The sequence below is a fragment of the Hyla sarda genome, chromosome 2 (assembly GCF_029499605.1).
Source record: "Hyla sarda isolate aHylSar1 chromosome 2, aHylSar1.hap1, whole genome shotgun sequence".
Lineage (NCBI taxonomy): Eukaryota > Metazoa > Chordata > Amphibia > Anura > Hylidae > Hyla > Hyla sarda.
In genome coordinates this window covers 245099415-245120232 of record NC_079190.1, presented here as the reverse complement: position 1 = coordinate 245120232, position 20818 = coordinate 245099415, and the positions used below count along the sequence as shown (strand labels likewise).

The following is a 20818-nucleotide window of genomic DNA, read 5'->3' as shown; positions in this document are numbered from 1 at the left end:
CTAATGAGCTCTGGTAAAGTGAAAGCTGAGCTGTGATTGGATGCTATGGGAAATCACTCCACTTTTTCTCTCACACAGGTTGATAAATCTGGGCCTATGTCTTAAATTGTGCAGATTGAGGGGGAATTTTCTCAAAGTGTAGTGTTTCATAAATTTACCCCAAAATGCAAACATAACTAGGTGCCAAACATTATTCTGCAAGCGTGCTTTTGTAGCGCACATACTCTCTTTGAGATGCACTATTAAATACAATTTAATGCTCATATGACTGCATTGTCTGAGGAGTCCTGGTGACTCTACCATTTGTTTCCATTTAAGTGAACATACTTTGCCACACTGGTAGTATGTATTGGATTAATACCTACAAAACATTACATACAGTGATCCGTAGACCTGGGCATACAGTACATGCACTGATCCACAGCTGTTTACATGCAACCAAAAAAATAAAGATGGAAGAGCCATAGTGGGTACACTGGTCAACATAAGGAGTATTCATGGAAAAAAATATTCTTTTAAATCAACTGGTGCCAGAAACTTATACAGATTTGTAAATTACTTCTATTAATTAAAAAACCCTTAAGCCATCAGTCTTTCTAGTTGGACACTGTGCTCCCAGCAGGAGCAAATCCCCATAGCAATCCTTTTCTGCTATGGACAGTTCCTGACACGGATAGAGGCGGCAGCAGGGAGCAATGTGTTTGATGTAAGTACTACTTGACTTCATCCTGGGCATACAGCAGCCGATAAGTACTGGAAAACTTACATTTTTCAATTAAAAGTCATTTTCAAATCTGACTTATGAACTTGTTTTGAAAAACCCCTTTAAAATTGTTATTGTCATTTGAATGAACTTTAGATTGCTCCAGGTCTTACTTCTGAGACCTGCTGCGATCGGGAGTTAGAGCCCTGTGAAGTGCACTGCAGCACATGCCTCACTCCCTGGTTGTCACTTAAAGGGGTATTCCAGGCCAAATTTTCTTTTATATATCAACTGGCTCCGGAAAGTTAAACAGATTTGTAAATTACTTCTATTAAAAAATCTTAATCCTTCCTATAATTATTAGCTTCTGAAGTTGAGTTGTTGTTTTCTGTCTAACTGCTCTCTGATGACTCACGTCCCGGGAGCTGTGCAGTTCCAATGGGGATATTCTCTCATCATGCACAGCTCCCAGGACGTGACATAATCATTGAGCAGTTAGACAGAAAACTTCAGAAGCTAATAACTATTGGAAGGATTAAGATTTTTTAATAGAAGTAATTTACAAATCTGTTTAACTTTCCGGAGCCAGTTGATATATATAAAAAAAAGGTTTTGCCTGGAATACCCCTTTAAATCCTATTCGTTCACTGCATATGTCTATGTAGTGAAAACGTCAGAGGAAACAACTGGCTGGAGTGTAAAGAGCGCTGCCAAGCACTTCAGTTATAACTCACGTTCGCTTGATATGTCTGGACAAAATGTCAAAAGTTTATATAAATGACAGTAATGCTTTTAATCGATCTCAGACAACTACTTTAACCCCTTAAGGACGAAGCCCATTTTGACCTATAAGGGGTACTCCGCCCCTAGACATCTTATCCCCTATTCAAAGGATAAGGAATAAGATGTCTGATCATGGGTGTCCCCAGCGGCGGATAGGCTGCTGCACCCCAGACATCCGTTGCCGCACCCAATGTAATCTGGATGAATGGCAATGCGTGCCAGAGGATCGTGACATCAAGGTCACGCCCTGCTTGTGAAGTCACAGCCATGCCCACTCAATGCAAGTCTATGCCATCACGCCCCCTCCCACAGACTCGCATTGAGTGGGTGTGGTTCCGAGACTGTTTTTTAGTGACATTTTCTACTTTAAGATAGTGGTAAATTTTCGTATATTCTTAAAATTTTGAAAGTTTTCACCAAGAAATGCATGAAAATTTAGAAAATTTAGCATTTTTCTAACTTTGAAACTCTTTGATTGTAAGGAAAATGGACATGCCAAATAAACTGTGGTCTTTTAGATGTTGCAAAACTACAACTCCCAGCATGCCCAGACTGTCTGGGCATGCTGGGAGATGTAGTTTTGTAACTGCCAGAGGGAGATCACTTACCCGCCGCATCGCCGCCAGACCTCCGCAGACCCACTGCTCCCACGCCGCACCTGCACCCCTGATCGCAGACCGGGATTAATGAGATGGGGTGTGAGGTGGAAGTGGTCCCTCGCTGGACACTCAGGGACTTCAACTGATCAACCAGCGCAGCACCGCGGGAGTGCTTATTTACTTAATGCCGTATATATACGCGGAACGCGCAAAAGTATTGCGTCACCCGCCGTATATATATATATATGGCATTCTGTGGGAAGGGGTTAAGGCCTTTAGCTAAGGAGAACCTTGACCACACCTGGAAAAGACTCTCTGGAAGATAAATGGTAACGTGAAGAGCTTCCTTATGAATTACAAATTGACCAGGGTAGATCAGCCACCCAACACTTAACACAGTGTAGCCAGAAGCATTACCTATAGGGTCTGAGGCTTTCTGTTTGGAAGACATTCCAATTATCTGAGGCGGAGAGGCTCTGTTATCCTTCTGTTTATTTCCAGCATTCACAGGTAAAGTGCTGGTCTGAGTGACATCATCTGGAACTTCCACTTCATTGTCCTCCTCCATCCCATCATCAGAATCCAAGCAAATTGAGTCATCAGGAATTTGAGATGCAACTTTAGGACAGGCGTTGCTCTTTAACAAAATAGAAATAGGTTATTTTCTGCCTACACTATACCGTTACCGGGTGAGGGCTCTGTGACCCTTCTTCACATGCTCACAATTATTTGTACAAGTCACTATAAGAAACTTTGTAATAAGGGATCAGTAATATTGGAGGGATCAGTGGGGTAGAGGGTCAGTATGGGGGAAAGGTACTCTGATGTCCCCCTAGCCATCATTGATATAGATCTCTCTCTAAACCTAACCCAGACATATACCTATATATCTCTCTATTCCTAACACTGCCCCCCCCCCCCCCCCCACACACAAACACACACACACACACACACACACACACACTCTTTGAAGCTTTTGCAGCATTAGTAGTTTGTTTTGCTTCCTTCTATCCAATGTTTATATACCTCCTTGTCAGTAACATTTTTGTGTCTTTATCAATTTTAACCCCTTGGGGACAGAGCCCATTATGACCCTAAGGATGGGAGCATTCTTTTCAAATCTGACCTCTATCACTTTATGTATTAATAACTCTGGGATGCTTTTACTTATGAATTTGATTCCAAGAATGTTTTTTCGTGACATATTCTACTTTATGTTAGTGGTAAATTTGCGTCGATACTTGCATAATTTCTGGGTGAAAAATTCCCAAATTTGATGAAAAAAAATTAACATTTTGCATTTTTCTAACTTTGAAGCTCTCTGCTTGTAAGGAAAAAATAGACATTCCAAATAAATTATATATTGATTCACATATACAATATGTCTACTTTATGTTGGCATCATAAAGTTGACATGTTTTTACTTTTGGAAGACATCAGAGGGCTTCAAAATTCAGCAGCAATTTTCAAATTTTTCCCAAAATTTTCAAAATCTGAATTTTTCAGGGACCAGTTCAGATTTGAAGTGGATTTGAAGGGCCTTCATATTAGAAATACCCCATAAATGACCCCATTATAAAAACTGCACCCCTCAAAGTATTCAAAATGACATTAAGTGTGTTAACCCTTTAGGTGTTTCACAGGAATAGCAGCAAGGTGCCAGAATAGCAAAAAAAAAAAAAAAAAAAAAAACACAAGGCATACTATTTTGGAAACTACACCCCTCAAGGAACATAACAAGGGGTCCAGTGAGCCTTAACACTCCACAGGTATTTGACGGCTTTTTGTTAGTCGGCTGTGTAAATAAAAAATAAAAAAATTCTCTAAAATAAATTTTTTTCCCCAAACTTTACATTTTTACTAGGGGTAATAGGAGAAAATGCCCCCCAAAATTTGTAACCCCATTACTTCTGGGTATGGAAATACCCCATGTCTGAAGGTCAAGTGCTCTGCTGGCACACTACAAGCCATTGAGCTTTTGGAGAGAGAATTTGTTTGGAATGGAAGTCGGGGGCCATGTGCATTTACAAAGCCCCCATAGTGCCAGAACAGTGGGCGACCCCCACATGTGACCCCATTTTGGAAACTAAACCCCTCACAGAATTTAATAAGGGGTGCAGTGAGTATTTACACCCCACTGGCGTTTCACAGATTTTTGGAACAGTGGTCCGTGAAAATGAAAAATGTAATTTTTCATTTGCACAGCCCACTGTTCCAAAGATCTGTCAGAGCCCTGTGGGGCGTAAATGCTCACTATATACCTTATTACATTCCATGAGGGTGTAGTTTCCAAAATAGGGTCACATGGGGGGGGGGTCCATTGTTCTGGCCCTATGGGGGCTTTGTAAACACAAGTGGCCTTCAATTACGGACAAATTTTCTTTCCATAATCCCAATGGCGCTCCTTCTCTTCTGAGCATTGTAGTTCACCCGCTTTCTTAATTTCTTCATTTTCCCATCACACTTTAACGAAAATTCTTCAAACACCTGTGAGATGTTAAGGCTCACTATACCTCTTGTTACGTTGAGGCTCACTATACCTCTACACGTGAGGGTGTAGTTTCCAAAATGGGGTCACACGTGGGTATTTTATTTTTTTGCGTTTATGTCAGAACCGCTGTAAAATCAGCCACCCCTGTGTAAATCACCAATTTAGGCCTCAACTGTACTCCTGAGCCTTGTTGTGCGTCCGCGGAGCATTTTACACCCACATCTGGGGTATTTCCGTACTCAGAAGAAATTGCGTTACAAATTTTGGGGAACCTCTTGTGAAAATAAAAGCAGCATGTTAGTGTAAAATTTTTTATTTTTTACACTAACTATTTACAACTTTTCCTTTTCATAAGGGGTAAAAGGAGAAAAAGACACCCAAAATTTTTAGTGCAATTGCTCCCGAGTACGGAAATACCCCATATGTGGCCCTAACCTGTTTCCTTGAAATAAGACAGGGCTCTGAAGTGAGAGAGCACCATGCGCATTTGAGGACTAAATTAGGGATTGCATAGGGGTGGACATAGGGGTATTCTACACCAGTGATTCCCAAACAGGGTGCCTCCAGCTGTTGCTAAACTCCCGGCATGCCTGGACAGTCAGTGGCTGTCCGGAAATGCTGGGAGTTGTTGTTTTGCAACAGCTGGAGGCTCAGTTTTGGAAACACTGCCGTACAATATTTTTTCATTTTTATTGGGGGGGGGGGGGGGGGGGGGCGACGACGACAGTGTAAGGGGGTGTATATGTAGTGTTTTACCCTTCATTATGTGTTAGTGTAGTGTTTTTAGGGTACATTCGCACTGGCGGGGTTTACGGTGAGTTTCCTGCTAGGAGTTTGCCCTGCGGTGGAAAATTTGCCGCAGCTCAAACTTGAATCAGGAAACTTACTGTAAACCCGCCCGTGTGAATGTACCCTGTACATTCACATGGGGGGGGGGCAAACCTCCAGCTGTTGCAAAACTACAACTCCCAGCATGCACTGACAGACCGTACATGCTGGGAGTTGTTCTTTTGCAACAGCTGGAGGCACACTGGTTGGAAAACCTTCAGTTAGGTTCTGTTACCCAACTCAGTATTTTCCAACCAGTGTGCCTCCAGCTGTTGCAAAACTACAACTCCCAGCATGTACTGATCGCTGAAGGGCATGCTGGGAGATGTAGTTATGCAACAGCTGGAGGCACGCAACTACAATTTCAAGAATGCCGAGACAGTTGTCTGTTGTAGTTTTGCAAGATCTGAACAGCCACAGTTTAGAAACTACTGCAAAGTGATCTCCAAACTGTGGCCCTCCAGATGTTGCAAAACTACAAATCCCAATATGCCCAAACAGCAAACAGCTGTCTGGGCATGCTGGGAGTTATAGTTTTGCAACATCTGGAGCGCTACAGTTTAGAGACCCCTGTATAATGGTCTCAAACTGTAGCCCTCCAGATGTTGCTAAGCAACTCACCGGCTTCTGTAGTCTGCACGTCATCGCCGCACCAGGGAGCCGCCTATCATCGCTGCACACTGTCACCGATCGTCGCCCGCTGCTGCCGACTGTTCCCCTGCTCTGCCCGGACTACAGTGGTTGGGCAGAGCAGGGGAACCGAACGTTAACCCCCCCCCCCCCCCCGCCCCCGATCTGCTATTGGTATATCGCAGGGATAGGAGGGGTGGCACCCCTGCCACCTAACTCCGATCCATTCAGGGGGACCAGGGGTGTCTTGGACACCTCCAATCCCCCTTATTTTCTGGGTCATCAGCGACCCTTATGACCCGGAATCGCCCCAAATCGCCGGTGTGAATTCATGGCGGGGGTCTCAGGACTGAATGATTTCAGCAGGCATCCCGTTTCCATCACCACCCGGCGAGCTGCGGTGATCGGAAATACGGAGGGCATACAGGTACACCCTCCCTCCTTAAGTAATGAGACGCCAGAGGGTATCCATACGCCCTCTGTCCCCAACAGGTTAAAGTCAAACCTTTATGGATTACTAGAGAAGTAATATAGTAACAGAAAAAAAGTCTATGTTCTTTCTGAAATAATGAAATGTAACAGCTTTATATAAAACTAATTTTTAATAATATTTTCTACATGCGTAGTACATAAGGTGCAAACTAGAAACAGAAAAAAAAAGTCCATATATTATGTCTAAATAGGGAAGTATTACTCAACAATGAAAAATAAGTCAAAAAAAGAAACACTTACTGTACTTTTCTTTGTTTCTAAATGCAAACATCTGATCATGGCATTAACATTAGTGGTGCAGGTTTTCCAGTCTTTTCCATATTCTCCAAGATGACATTCAGGAAATACAGATGCTAGAAATTCTTCAAAAAAAAGCCGAGACTAATTAAAGTCTACTTGAGATTAACTAAGATAATAAAGAACACCTACCTAAAACGTAGACACTAAAGAATGCTGCTTCTGACTGAAATTCATCTGTAGGCTAAAATTATATGCACTATGTTATGTCTGTTATTGCCCTTTTGTATACAGCTACTTATGGTAGACTCACTTCAATGATTGATCTATGTTTAATAATAACTGGGCACTGTCAGATCCAAAGACTTTTAATAAGTTGTTACTAATGAAAATTAAAGATGATTTGTAATATGGTTGTTAAAATTTTGTTTTGATATTTAATAAAGAAAACGGATCCTGAAAATCCCACCACTAGGGGTCCCCATACCTACTGGGACACTAACCAGTCCTGCAGCAGCATCAGACTTGTCCATGAATCATGGACAAGAGGTGAGTTATGGACAAGGCTGCATAAGCAGACACACCAATCACCTCCCACCACCACGAGAGGGACACACCCCCTGAGAAGATTTCTCACACTGTGAGCTAATGAAAAGAGGTATTGTTATAATAAATATAGGGGATAGTGGCATAAAAATAAGATATACATGGTCAGGATTAGGTACTAAGTAACAATTTCTTTTTTTGTAGGCTCTGACAGGTACACTTTAACATAATCCGTGTTCATATTCATAACAGTAAATCTGCAACAAATTTTTTATCTATTATGTTTATAGAAACATAGAATGGGTCGGTACATAAGAACCATTCAGCCCATCTAGTCTGCCCAACATTCTGAATCCTATAAACAGTCCTTGTCTATATCTAATATGAAGGATAGCCTTATGTCTATCCTATGCATGCTTAAACTCCTTCACTGTATTTGCAGTGAGCACTTCTGCAGGAAGACTATTCCATGCATTCACTACTCTCTCAGTAAAGTAATATTACAGCAGATATAAATTATATTACTGCAAAAACCTTTGCCCCTCTAATTTAAAGCTACCGTATTTATCGGGGTATACCACGCACCGGCCTATAACACGCACCCTAATTTTACCAAGGATATTTGGGTAAAAAAAGTTTTTTACCCAAATATCCATGGTAAAATGAGGGTGCGTGTGTGCGCGTGTATACCCAGATACACCCCCAGGAAAGGCAGGGGGAGAGAGGCAGTCGCTGCCCGCTTCTATCCCCCTGCCTTTCCTGGGGTCTAGAGCCCTGCTGCCGGCCCTTCTCTCCCCCTGGCTATCAACGCTGCCCGTTCTGTCCCCCTGACTATCGGTGCCGGCACCCCATTGCCGGCGCTGATAGCCAGGGGGAGAGAAGCGGCGCCGACAGCCAGGGGGAGAGAAGGGGCAGCTGCACCCATTGCCGGCGCCGCTGCCCCCCCCCCCCCCCCCCATCCCCGGTTGCATAATTACCTGTTGCCGGGGTCGGGTCCGCGCTGCTTCAGGCCTCCGGTGTGCGTCCCCTGCGTCGTTGCTATGCGCTGCACGGCGCACTGACGTCATGCGCCGCGCCGTGCAGCGCATAGCAACGACGCAGGGGATGCACACCGGAGGCCTGAAGCAGCGCGGACCCGACCCCGGCAACAGGTGATTATGCAACCGGGGATGGGGGGAGGCAACGGGGCAGCGGCGCCGGCAATGGGTGCCGCTGCCCCTTCTCTCCCCCTGGCTATCGGCGCCGACAATGGGGCGCCGGCACCAATAGTCAGGGGGACAGAACGGGCTGTGGCGCCGATAGCCAGGGGGAGAGAAGGGCCGGCAGCAGGGCTCTAGACCCCAGGGCAGGCAGGGGCAGAGAAGTCGGCAGCGCTGGCTGTCTCTGCACCTGCAAAGCCGCTGCAGTTCAACGATTTAAAGCGCCTGCTTTAAATCATTGAACTGCAGCAGCTTATCGGCGTATAACACACACATAGACTTTAGGCTAAAAATTTTAGCCTAAAAAGTGCATGTTATACGCCGATAAATTCGGTATGTCCTATTATAGTCGTTTTTCTTCTTTAAAATACACTCTCTGTGTTGATTCCCTTTATGTATTTAAAAGTTTCTATTATATCTCCTCTGTCTCTTCTTTCTTCCAAGCTATACATGTTAAGGTCATTTAACCTTTCCTGGTTAGTTTTATCCTGTGTCCATTTACTAGTTTAGTAGCTCTTCTCTGAACTGGATCTAGAGTATCTATATCCTTCTGGAGATACGGCCTCCAGTACTGCGCACAATACTCCAAGTGAGGCCTCACCAGTGTTCTGTACAGCGACACGAGCGATCTGCTCTTTCTACTGCTTATACCTCTCCCTATACATCCAAGCATTCAGCTAGCATTTCCTGCTGCTCTATTACATTGTCTTCCTACCTTTAAGTCTTCTGAAATAATTACTCCTAAATCCCTTTTCTTAGATACTGAAGTCAAGACTGTATCAAAAAATTTATATTCTGCCCTTGGGTTTTTACGCTCCATATGCATTATCTTGCACTTATCCAGATTTAAATATTCTTTCTGACTATTCTTCTAGTTTACCTAAATCCTTTTCCATTTGGCGTATCCCTCCAGGAACATCCACCCTGTTACAAATCGTAAGTGTGTCGTAAGCCATAAGACCAATACCTTACCATAGAGACCATTTGAAATATCACTGATAAAAATATTCTACAAAGTGAGTCCCAGTACAGATCCCTGAGGTCCCCAATGGTAGCATTCACATGAAAAACTATTCTCTCCCTCTACAGATTATAACCAGTCTAGGATCTAAACAGTAAAGACTGTCACACATATCTACCAATCTACTATCCATTACCTGTTTAATTGTTTAGATTGTAATATTTTAAGAATGATTTCAGTTTACCTCTTATTGCTGCAACCTTATGGGCATCAAGGGCCATCAATCCTTGTATGCTGGTTCCAGTAGCACTGCTCAACAATTCCTCTTTAGTGAAGAGAGCACGAACCAAGTAACGTGCAGCATACTTTGGCTGTGTCTTCTGTCTCGCCTTCATCAAGAAGCTGCCTGGGACTTTGATATTTCTACTTGGATCTCCAAGAAATTCTGACAAGAAACCAATTGAAATACAATGTAAAGACAAAGACGATAAACTACCATCTTATATACAGCTCGTAAAGGCTTTCAGCACAAAGATCCCACAAACACCTGTACAGATCAATGCTTACATGAACCTTGCAAGTATGAGGGGTATGGGGAGTTTAAGAAAGCTATGGTTTAAAAGGAAACTAAACCTAGAAATCAATGCTAAAAGTAATATGAAGACAAACAAACAGTGTTAGCAGGATTTCTGCATGCCCTAGGAACACTCTTGTGGAGATTTAATACAATGTTATTTCCTTAGACACAAATAAGAAAGCTTATAAATTTTGTTCTTCTATTGCAGAACAGTTGGGGACAGCTTTGCTATATAGCTTGATATAGGATTGTAGGAAGGGGGAAGCTGATCTCCAGGGATACATAGAACAATTCTTTATATTTTTCATAGTCTGCTTTGCAATACAGGATAGGATAAGGAAAGCTATAAGTAATGATGCATTATCCATATAGATTACAAATCAGGTGACTTTGTCTATCAATAGCCCACCACTGTAGTGAGTCCCAATGAGACACATCACTATGCAGGGAAGGATGCAAGAAAAGGCAGCACACCAGTGAAATTGGACCAGTGTGTATTTGGTAAGGTATATTCCAAGGTTTGTATAATTTCTGCACATCAAAAAGCTTTCTACCAAACATTACTACTAAAAGGGAACTTGTCATCTCTTTCATGCTGCCTGAACTACAAGTTATAAAGGTGGTATACAGCAGCTTATGTTGGTGGGGCGTGAAGAAGCTGCTGGGGACCGCCCAGGATCAGGAAGCATGAAAGTTCCCTAAAATTTACTAGTAAAAAAATATCTTCCCCTACATATTATAAGCCCTAGCCCAGGGGTGCACATCCTTTCTTGGTCTGAGAACTGCTTTGTCATAATGTTTTAATTCAAAGTGCCACATAAACACTTTTAAAGGGGTACTCCGGTGCTTACACATCTTTTCCCCTATCCAAAGGATAGGGGACAAGATGCCTGATCGCGGGAGTCCCACGAACACGCTCCGGGCACTGATTACAAACGGGGTGCCACGTGCAAGATCCCGGGGGTCCCCAGCGGCGGGACTACCGCGATCAGGCATCTTATCCCCTATCCTTTGGATAGGGGAAAAGATGTGTAAGCACCGGAGTACCCCTTTAACCAAACAGCCATAATTTTTTTTAAAAGGTTTTGACTATTTACTGGCCGAGATTGACAATGGGAGGACAAATGGTGGCAGGACTCATTGGAGGGGCAGGGCGATAGGAGGCGATATGAGGTGATAAGAGCTCTGTGTAGGGCCAGGATGACTGAATGTGGTATGAACTCTGTATGAAAGGGCAAAAAAAGTATTTAGTCAGCCACCAATTGTGCATGTTCTCCCACTTAAAAAGATGAGAGAGGCCTGTAATTTTCATCATAGGTATACCTCAACTATGAGAAACATATTGAGAAAAAAAATATTCATAAAATCACATGGTCTGATCTTTAAAGAATTTATTTGCAAATTATGGTGAAAAATAAGTATTTGGTCACCTACAAACATGCAAGATTTCTGTCTCTCACGAACATGTAACTTCTTCTTTAACCTTTTCAGGACGTAGGGCGTATGCATACGCCCTGCATCCCGAGTCCTTAAGGATGTAGGGCGTATGCATATGCCCGTGGGAATTCCAGTGTCCGCCCCTCGTCGGTTGGGGACCGGACCGGAATACCTGCTGAAATCGCCCATGTCGGCGATCACAGAAAATCGCATGTCAATTCAGACATGCGATTTTCTGCTATTCTGGGCTGATCGGGTCTCTGGTGACCCGACCGCCCGGAAAATAGGGATGGTCGGAGCCGTCAGTGCCAGCCCCGATCATCCTGAGGGATAGGAGCGAGATTGCAGTGCTGCGATCTCCTCCTATCCCCTGCCATTAGTCAGAAATTAATCCTGACCAATGGCAGAGCATGACAGGGGGTTGCCATGGAAACCCCCCGCTCTGCCCACCCCTGGATGTCAGGCAGAACGGGGGGAGAAGATGGCGGCGGGTACCTGAAGAGAAGATGCCGTGGCGACCGCCGATCATCGCTCGAGACTGCGGAGATCAGCGGCGCAGGTAGGGAGGCGACGGTGGTGGGGGGGGGGGGGGGGAAGGAAGGAGGCAGTAAAGCGATCTTTACTGCTGCCCTTCTAGTGGTTGCCAAACTGCCAAAGGCTGTCTGGGCATGCTGGGAGTTGTAGTTTCGCAACATCTGGAGGGTCACAGTTTGGAGACCACTATTACAGTGGTGCCCAAACGGTGGCCCTCCAGATGTTGCCAAACTACAACTCTCAGCATGCCTAGACTGCCCAGGCATGCTGGGAGCTGTAGTTCTGTAACATTTGTCCCTTCAGATTTTGCAATTTTCATGAAAATTTTGAAAATTGCTGCTATACTTTGAAGTCCATTTTATGATGCCAACATAAAGTAGACATATTGTATTTATGAATCAATCTAAAATGTATTTTGAATATCCATTTTCCTTACAAGCAGAGAGCTTCAAAGTTAGAAAAATGCTAAATTTTCATGAAATTGTGATTTTTCACCAAGAAAGGATGCAAACAACGACGAAAATTTACCACCAAAATAAAGTAGAATATGTCACGAAAAAGCAATCTCAGAATCAGAATAATCGGTTAAAGCATCTTAGAATTATTAATGCTTAAAGTGACTGTGGTCAGAATTACAAAAAAGGTCTGCGTCCTTAAGGTGAAAATGAGTTGCGTCCGTAAGAGGTTAAGAGTCTCCTCTGTCTTCCACTCGTTACCTGTATTAATGGCACCTGTCCACAACCTCAAACAATCACACTCCAAACTCCCATATGGCCAAGACCAAAGAGCTGTCGAAGGACACCAGAAACAAAATTGTAGCCCTGCACCAGGCTGGGAAGACTGAATCTGCAATAGGCAAGCAGCTTGGTGTGAAGAAATCAACTGTGGGAGCAATTATTAGAAACTGGAAGACATTCAAAACCACTGATAATCTCCCTCGATCTGGGACTCCGTGCAAGATCGGTGTCCAAGAACGGTGAGCAAAAATCCCCGAACCACAGAGCAGGACCTACTGAATGACCTGCAGAGAGCTGGGACCAAAGTAACAAAGGCTACCATCAGTAACACATTACGCCGCCATTGACTCAAATCATGCAGTGCCAGATGGGTCCCTGCTTAAGCCAGTACATGTCCGGGCCCATCTGAAGTTTGCTACAGAGCATTTGGATGATCCAGAAGAGTATTGGGAGAATGTCATATGGTCAGATGAAACCTAAGTAGAACTTTTTGGTAAAAACTCAACTCGTCATGTTTGGATGAGAATGAATGTTTTGCATCCAAAGAACCCCATACCTACTGCAGGGATGTGGGAATTGTATCACACGACACCTGGGACATGCGGGTGCCGGGCAGGTGAATTCTTCAGGCATTTAGCCCTGCTTCGGGCACGCAGCGCTAAATGCCAGAAGAATTCCCATATGATGGGGAAAGACTGTCTTGCCCCATCACAAAAATGCTATACACCACAGCTGTATGCTGCAGCCTATAAAAAACCTACATGGCGGAGGTGCGAGCGATGAGTGAAGTCATCGCACGTTTCATGCAGCACGTCGCAATGCTGACGTCCTGCGTGGCACGTTCGATAATGTCACTCACCGCGCGCACCTTCGCCAGGAAGTCCCTGCAGGGAACAGAGAGATGTAAGTAGCAGTAAGTTACTTAATCAAACTTAGCTACTTACTACATCAGGGAGGACCTGCCTACCACTAGGGGCAAACCTATCAACCACAGTGCCTTCATCTGTTGCAAAACTACAACCCCCAGCATGCCCGTACAGCCATCGGCTGTCCGTGCATGCTGGGAGTTGTAGTTTTGCAACAGCTGGATACACCCTGGTTGAAAAACACTGACTTAGGGGGTATAATTGTTTAAATTACTACCTGCTGGAGGTCATATCTATCTGGGGCCTTTCTACCTACTAGGAAGCCATACCTGATGGGGTTTCATATCTATCTGGGGGCCTGTGTACCTACTGGGGAGCCCTACCTAATGGGGGTCATATCTATCTGCGGACCTGTCTACATATGGGGGAGCTCTACCTAATCGGGAGACATATCCATCTGGGGCTCTGCCTATTTTGGGGGGCATATCTATCTGGGGCATTATTGGGGGGGGGCGCATATCTATCTGGGGCATTATTTACTTACTAGGGGAGCCCTACCTGCCTACCTACCTGATGAGGGGACGTACCTACCTGAAGGGGGACTACCTACATATTGGGGCGGACTTACTTATCAGGGGCCCAATTCACCTAATGGGGTGACATACTGGTCTGCCTATTAAGTTTCTATTAATAAAGACTATTTTGGTTGAAATTATTTTATGTTCCAGGACAAGTAGATTGTGCTCCATTTTAGCCCCTTGGACAAGTAATTATTTAAAAAAATTCCACACCCCTGCCTACTGTGAAGCATGGGGCTGGAAACATCATGCTTTGGGACTGTTTTTCTGCTAAGGGACTAGGACAACTGATCCGTGTAAAGAAAAGAATGAATGGTGCCATGTATTGTGAGATTTTGAGTGACGTGGCTGGGTCATTCAGCATGACAATGATCCCAAACACACTGCCCAGACAACAAAGGAGTGGCTTCGTAAGAAGCATTTCAAAGTCCTGGAGTGGCCTAGCCAGTCTCCAGATCTCAATCCCATAGAAAACCTTTAACCCCTTAACGACGCAGGACGTATATTTACGTCCTGCGCCGCGATCCCGCATCATATCGCGTCGGTCACGGCGCTCATCAACGGCCGGGACCCGCGGCTAATACCACACATCGCCGATCGCGGCGATGTGCGGTATTAATCCTTTAGAAGCAGCGGTCAAAGCTGACCGCCGCTTCTAAAGTGAAAGTGAAAGTGACCCGGCTGCTCAGTCGGGCTGTTCGGGACCGCCGCGGTAAAATCGCGCGTCCCGAACAGCTGACAGGACACCGGGAGGGCCCTTACCTGCCTCACCGGTGTCCGATCGGTGAATGACTGCTCCGTGCCTGAGATCCAGGCAGGAGCAGTCAAGCGCCGATAACACTGATCACAGGCGTGTTAATACACGCCTGTGATCTGTGTAGAAGATCAGTGTGTAAAAAAAAAAAAAAAAAAAAAAAAAAAATTTAACATATGTGGTAATGCCGCGTGCGTAAATGTCCGAACTATAAAAATATATCATTAATTAAACCGCACGGTCAATGGCGTATGCGCAAAAAAATTCCAAAGTCCAAAAAAGCGTATTTTGGTCACTTTTTATACCATTAAAAAATGAATAAAAAGTGATCAAAAAGTCTGATCAAAACAAAAATCATACCGATAAAAACTTCAGATCACGGCGCAAAAAATGAGTCCTCATACCGCCCTGTACGTGGAAAAATAAAAAAGATATAGGGGTCAGAAGATGACATTTTTAAACGTATAAATTTTCCTGCATGTAGTTATGATTTTTTCCAGAAGTGCGACAAAATCAAACCTATATAAGTAGGGTATCATTTTAACCGTATGGACCTACAGAATAATAAGGTGTAATTTTTTTAACGAAATATACACTGCGTAGAGACGGAAGCCCCCAAAAGTTAAAAAATTGCGTTTTTTCTTCGATTTTGTCGCACAATTTTTTTTTCCGTTTCGCCGTGCATTTTTGGGTAAAATGACTAATGTCACTGCAAAGTAGAATTGGCAACGCAAAAAATAAGCCATAATATGGATTTTTAGGTGGAAAATTGAAAGGGTTATGATTTTTAAAAGGTAAGGAGGAAAAAACGAAAGTGCAAAAACAGAAAAACCCTGAGTCCTTAAGGGGTTAAAGGAGTTGGACGTCTGTGTTGCCCAACAACAGCCCCAAAACATCCCAGCTCTAGAGGAGATCTGCATGGAGGAATGAGCCAAAATACCAGCAACAGTGTGTGAAAACCTTATGAAGATTTACAGAAAACATTTTACCTCTGTCAGATGAGCTTTTATTATTGACCAAATACAAATTTTCCACCATAATTTGCAAATGTATTCTTTAAAATCAGACAATGTGATTTTATGGATTTTTTTTCTCATTATGTCTCTCATAGTTGAGGTATACCTATGATGAAAATTACAGTCATCTCATCTTTTTAAGTAAATCTGTCTGGGTAAAAAGCACAGCAGAGCTTCTCATGGGATAGTATGTTATCACTGGGGGGTAGATAACAAGGGTGATTGCACTCACCTTTGGGGGTTGTGTGCCTGACGCAACCACCTGTTAAAGCCTGTAGAGACATTGCAGCCGTCCGAGAGTGGGTGTTCAGGAGATCCCCAGCGATATGAAGATACTGGAAGCAAGTGAAAAAAGTTCGGGATTCGTCGGCACAGAACGTCAGTAAGAAGACTGGATCCAAATAGTATAATAAACTGTATCTTTGTTCCAATGGCCAATAAACGCGTTTTGAGACTCTTGCCGTTTCTTTTTCAGTGTTACAAGGCTCATACATATGTTAAAACCATGCACTATTTAAATGCAAAAAGGGCGCTAAAACACAACATGCTTAATGAGTCGCAATGTACAACGTAACACGTTGAAGGAAGTGAAGGGAGATGACGTCCGGTGTAAACAAGTCCTAATTCATTCATAAAAAAAGGGGTTGAATAAAAGTAGTAGAGCACTGGACGTCATCTCCCTGCACTTCCTTCACAGTGTTACGTTGTACATTGCGACTCATTAAGCAGGTTGTGTTTTAGCGCCTTTTTGCATATAAATAGTGCATGGTTTTAACATATGTATGAGCCTTGTAACACTGAAAAAAAATGGCAAGAGTCTCAAAACGCGTTTATTGGCCATTGGAATAAAGATACAGTTTATTATACTGTTTTGATCGAGTCTTCTTACTGACGTTCTGTGCCGACGAATCCCGGACTTGTTTCACTTGCTTCCAGTATCATCTTTTAAGTGGGAGAACTTGCACAATTGGTGGCTAATAAATACTTTTTTTGCCCCAGTGTATAAGAAATCTACAAAGTTGCAGGCTTGTTTAGGCAGTGGAAAATCATAAGGTGGCAAGGATTCTGTGTCTTCGGGTGGAAGAACAAAAGGTGTTGACAGACATGGAGGATGCAAAGTGGAAGGTCTCTATGAAACAATGTGGTGAGAGAACTTAAGTTGGCAGAGGCTCTGTGGGGCAGTGGAAGAAGATACAGGGGTGTGGAAATTTTATAAAAAACTACTTGTCCACGGGACTAAAATGGAGCAAAATCTACTTGTCCCTCATGACGATCCACTTGTCCCGGCCAATTTTCGCTTTTACGCACTCATTTTTTCCTCCTCACCCTATATTAGCCATAACTACCTACTATAATGATATCTTTAAATTTTTCAATAACATTCTCTGAACCAAAAAATATATATATATTTGGGGAAGTGATATTGAAATAGTAAAAGATAATTTTGCAGATTTGGTGTTTTTCTTTTCTGCGCCATTTACCTTGTGGTTGAGGTAACATGTTATTTTTATACTTTAGGCCGCCTGATTACAGCAATACCAGATTTGTATAGTTTACGTCATGTTTTACTAATTCTGAACGTTTTCTAATTATTTTAATTGCCATTTTTAACCCCTGTAGCTTTATTTTTTTTCCGCATACCAGGCTGTATGAGGGCTCATGTTTTGCGCCATAATCTGTTTTTTGTATCGGTACCATTTTGGCATTGATCTGACTTTTTAATCGCTTTTTAACTTTTTTTTATGGGATATTATAAAATTGCAAATCTGTGGTTTGGTAGTTTTTTACATTTACGTACGGGATACATAATGTTATATTTTAATAGGTTGTACAATTACGCACGAAGCGATACCAAATATGTTTATTTTTTTTATGTTTGCATGTTTTTAAATAGGAAAAGGGGGTGATTTGAACTTTTAACATGGAAGGGGTTAATGCAGCGGTCTTCAAACTGTGGCCCTCCAGATGTTGCAAAACTACAACTCCCAGGCTGTCCTGGCATGCTGGGAATTGTAGTTTTGTAACATCTGGAGGGGCACAGTTTGAAGACCACTAGGTTAATGTGTCTTTCAAGCTTTTATTAAAACTTTTTTATTTTTTTTTTACACTTTATTAGACTTATGAGGAATCATTATATTCCTCAGACAGATGAATAGATTCTATTGAACTCTATTAATCTGTGAGCTCTGTGATCCATTGATAGATCCTGGCTGGACCAGGCTCTATCAATGACTGAGCTTGGACATAAGGAAACAGAGATAAGTCCTCCGGCTACCTCTATAGTGGATCGCCCCCCGCGATCGCGCTGCTCCCACCAGGGAGCATTCACATGTCCCTTTAGACGCTGCTGTCAGCTTTCACAGCGGCGATCTAAAGAGTTAATAGCCAGCCGCGGCGATCGCCGCATGCTGGCCATTAGCGGCGGCCGCCGGCTACTGAGAACAGCCGGGGGCTGCAGAGTATGGAGCGGGCAGGAATCCCGAGCCTGCTCCATACATACTGCAGAGCGCCGCATGCATCTCCCCGTGCAGACGCGCCTCCTCCCCTCAGCTCTCCGAAGCTACAGCTGGGGGGAGTGAAGGCAGAGGACGCAGGTCTGCACGGGAGCAAGAAGACACGCCCCTCATCTCCCCCCGCACGTCTGCAGAGCAGTGGAGAGAGGACAAATACTGTACACAGCTTCTCATCTCCCCTGCTCTGCTTCCGAGGATACAGTTTTTTATTGTCGGAGGCAGCAGAGTATGGAGCGGGCAGGAGTCGGTAGCCCGCTCCATACAGACTGCAGATCGCCACCGCACTTGTCAGGTCCGGCCCTGCTTCCCCGAAGCCGGGCTAAGGGCCGGACAAATTCACCTGCCCAGCGCCCAAAACTGCTAGTCCCGGGCGTCGGGCGATAGGAATTCCACATCCCTGAGATAAAACTGAAGACCATAAAAACTGAAACAAGCCAGTCAGAGACTGAAAACAGCAGGTGCTTCGATCTCACTGATTCAGCAATACCCCTCAAGAAAATGAGATGTTCTGCAAAAGCTCTGGACGGGGACTTATATATGTTTCTGCAGTGTTTTTATGTTTTTTTTTTTTCTCCTGCCGTCGGAGTACACCTTTACTACTTAAGATGAATTTGGAGAAAACATCAGGTACACATCAATTGTGAAAAATAATGTAAAAATTATTGGCTATACCTAAAAAATTAACTACTGTAACAATCTTATTGTGGTGGTATTTTTGGGGAAAAGGGGTGCCATAAACTCACCATATATTGGAACCATCTGAACTGAAGATGATGGTAGCTCTTCACTGATAATATTTGTTTGCACAGGCATGCATGGCACTAACACTGACTCAATCTCTGCAGCCATTCCCTCAGGTTTTTTTTGACCCACTGATGAAGTTGCAAGAGGTGCAGTGATAATTGGTGGAGAAGAACAAGTACTTTCTGGCAAAATTTCAATTTTTACTTCTCTGTTATCTTCATCTGATACTGTAATGATTGACTGCAAAGAATGGGTCGATACAATGGTGGGCAGCGGTGGACTTGATCTGTGCAGAGTCTGTTGAGATTCTATTGGAAGGGGTATTGAAGTAACAGGTTTAAATTTCGGGATGCTTTGATGGTGCAGTTTTCTCTCCTCTTCAGGCTTTTGTGGATGGCTTGGAGGGTTTCTTGGAGGCTGTATAATCAGTGAGCTTGGGACTCCTTGGTTTAGTTTCCGTAACCTCGTAAGACCCTGGACATGGGGCTGAGTACCTCTAGGTTGAAAGTTAACTGGCCTCTGTACAGAAAAAAAATTTAATGAACAAAATGTTCATTAAAAAGGTATGTTCACTTTTGTAACCATTTTTGATTTGTCCAAATGCATCAAAATGAAGCACTGTTGACATTTTTGCATATACAGCTCATATGCAGAATTTATGTATCTTCAGAACAAACAACTGCAAATAACCCTGTGTGTGTTCTTCTACTACAGCCATGTTTCTCCACTCCCTTTCTTCTATTACTTCCTGCTAACCTGCTTCTGAACATGGAATGTGGTCAGAGCAGGTAATATAGGAAATCACAGCTTGCATAGCCATGTAGATATGAGGGAGGTGGAAGACTCAAACAAAATAACTGAGAGAGAGAAAGAGAGAGCATGCATCACAAGTAATGCCCACTAAATTCTGAAGTTAAAGGCTCATGCACAAGCAACTCAACCCAGCTTTGCTTTCTCTGACATGCTTGTGCATGGGGCCAATAGCTCAGAGCTTAGTAGGCATTACTTGTGATACATGCTAAAAAATGCAGAAACATTATGGCAAAGTGCAAACTAAAATTCTCCAGGTACAGAGATACTACTTTACTAAACATACTGCTGCTACAGAACAGCTTTAAAACCAGTATTAATGAAGAATTGCTGCTGCAAGTTATACCACTTAAAGGGGTACTCCACTGGAAAACATTTTCTTTTAAATCAACTAGTGCCAGAAAGTTAAACAGATTTGCAAATTACTTGTATTAAAAAAGGAGATTTTTTTTTACTTACCGTAAAATCTCTCTTTCTCGGAGGATCCATTGGGGGACACAGACCGTGGGTGTATGCTGCTGTCTCTAGGAGGTGTGATACTATGGTAATAAAAAAGGTCGGCTCCTCCCAGCAGGATATACCCGGCTTCAGGCCCTGAGCTAATCAGTTTAAGTTCCAGAGCAATAGGAGGAGACCAACAGGTCAAAGAAAAACCCCAAACTGTCCGAGAACCAGAAGAAAAAACATAACTGAACACACCCTCGGACACAGAACCAAAGGAAACCCCAAAAAGGGTGGGAGCTGTGTCCCCCCAATGGATCCTCCGAGAAAGAGATTTTACGG

The 20818-nt window shown here is 43.5% G+C and overlaps 1 protein-coding gene across 6 annotated transcripts in view; it reads right to left on the bottom strand.

Annotated features, from left to right (window-relative positions):
- Window positions 1-20818, bottom strand: part of BEND2 (BEN domain containing 2) — a 64793-nt gene that overhangs the window by 10693 nt on the left and 33282 nt on the right. For all 6 annotated transcript variants that reach the window (XM_056556822.1, XM_056556827.1, XM_056556824.1 and 3 more), the window contains 4 exons: window positions 19225-19744; window positions 9714-9914; window positions 6767-6888; window positions 2503-2722 (listed from right to left, as the gene is read on the bottom strand). In XM_056556822.1, coding sequence (XP_056412797.1) covers window positions 2503-2722; window positions 6767-6888; window positions 9714-9914; window positions 19225-19744 — 1063 coding nt within the window. The remainder of the gene's footprint in view (window positions 1-2502; window positions 2723-6766; window positions 6889-9713; window positions 9915-19224; window positions 19745-20818) is intronic.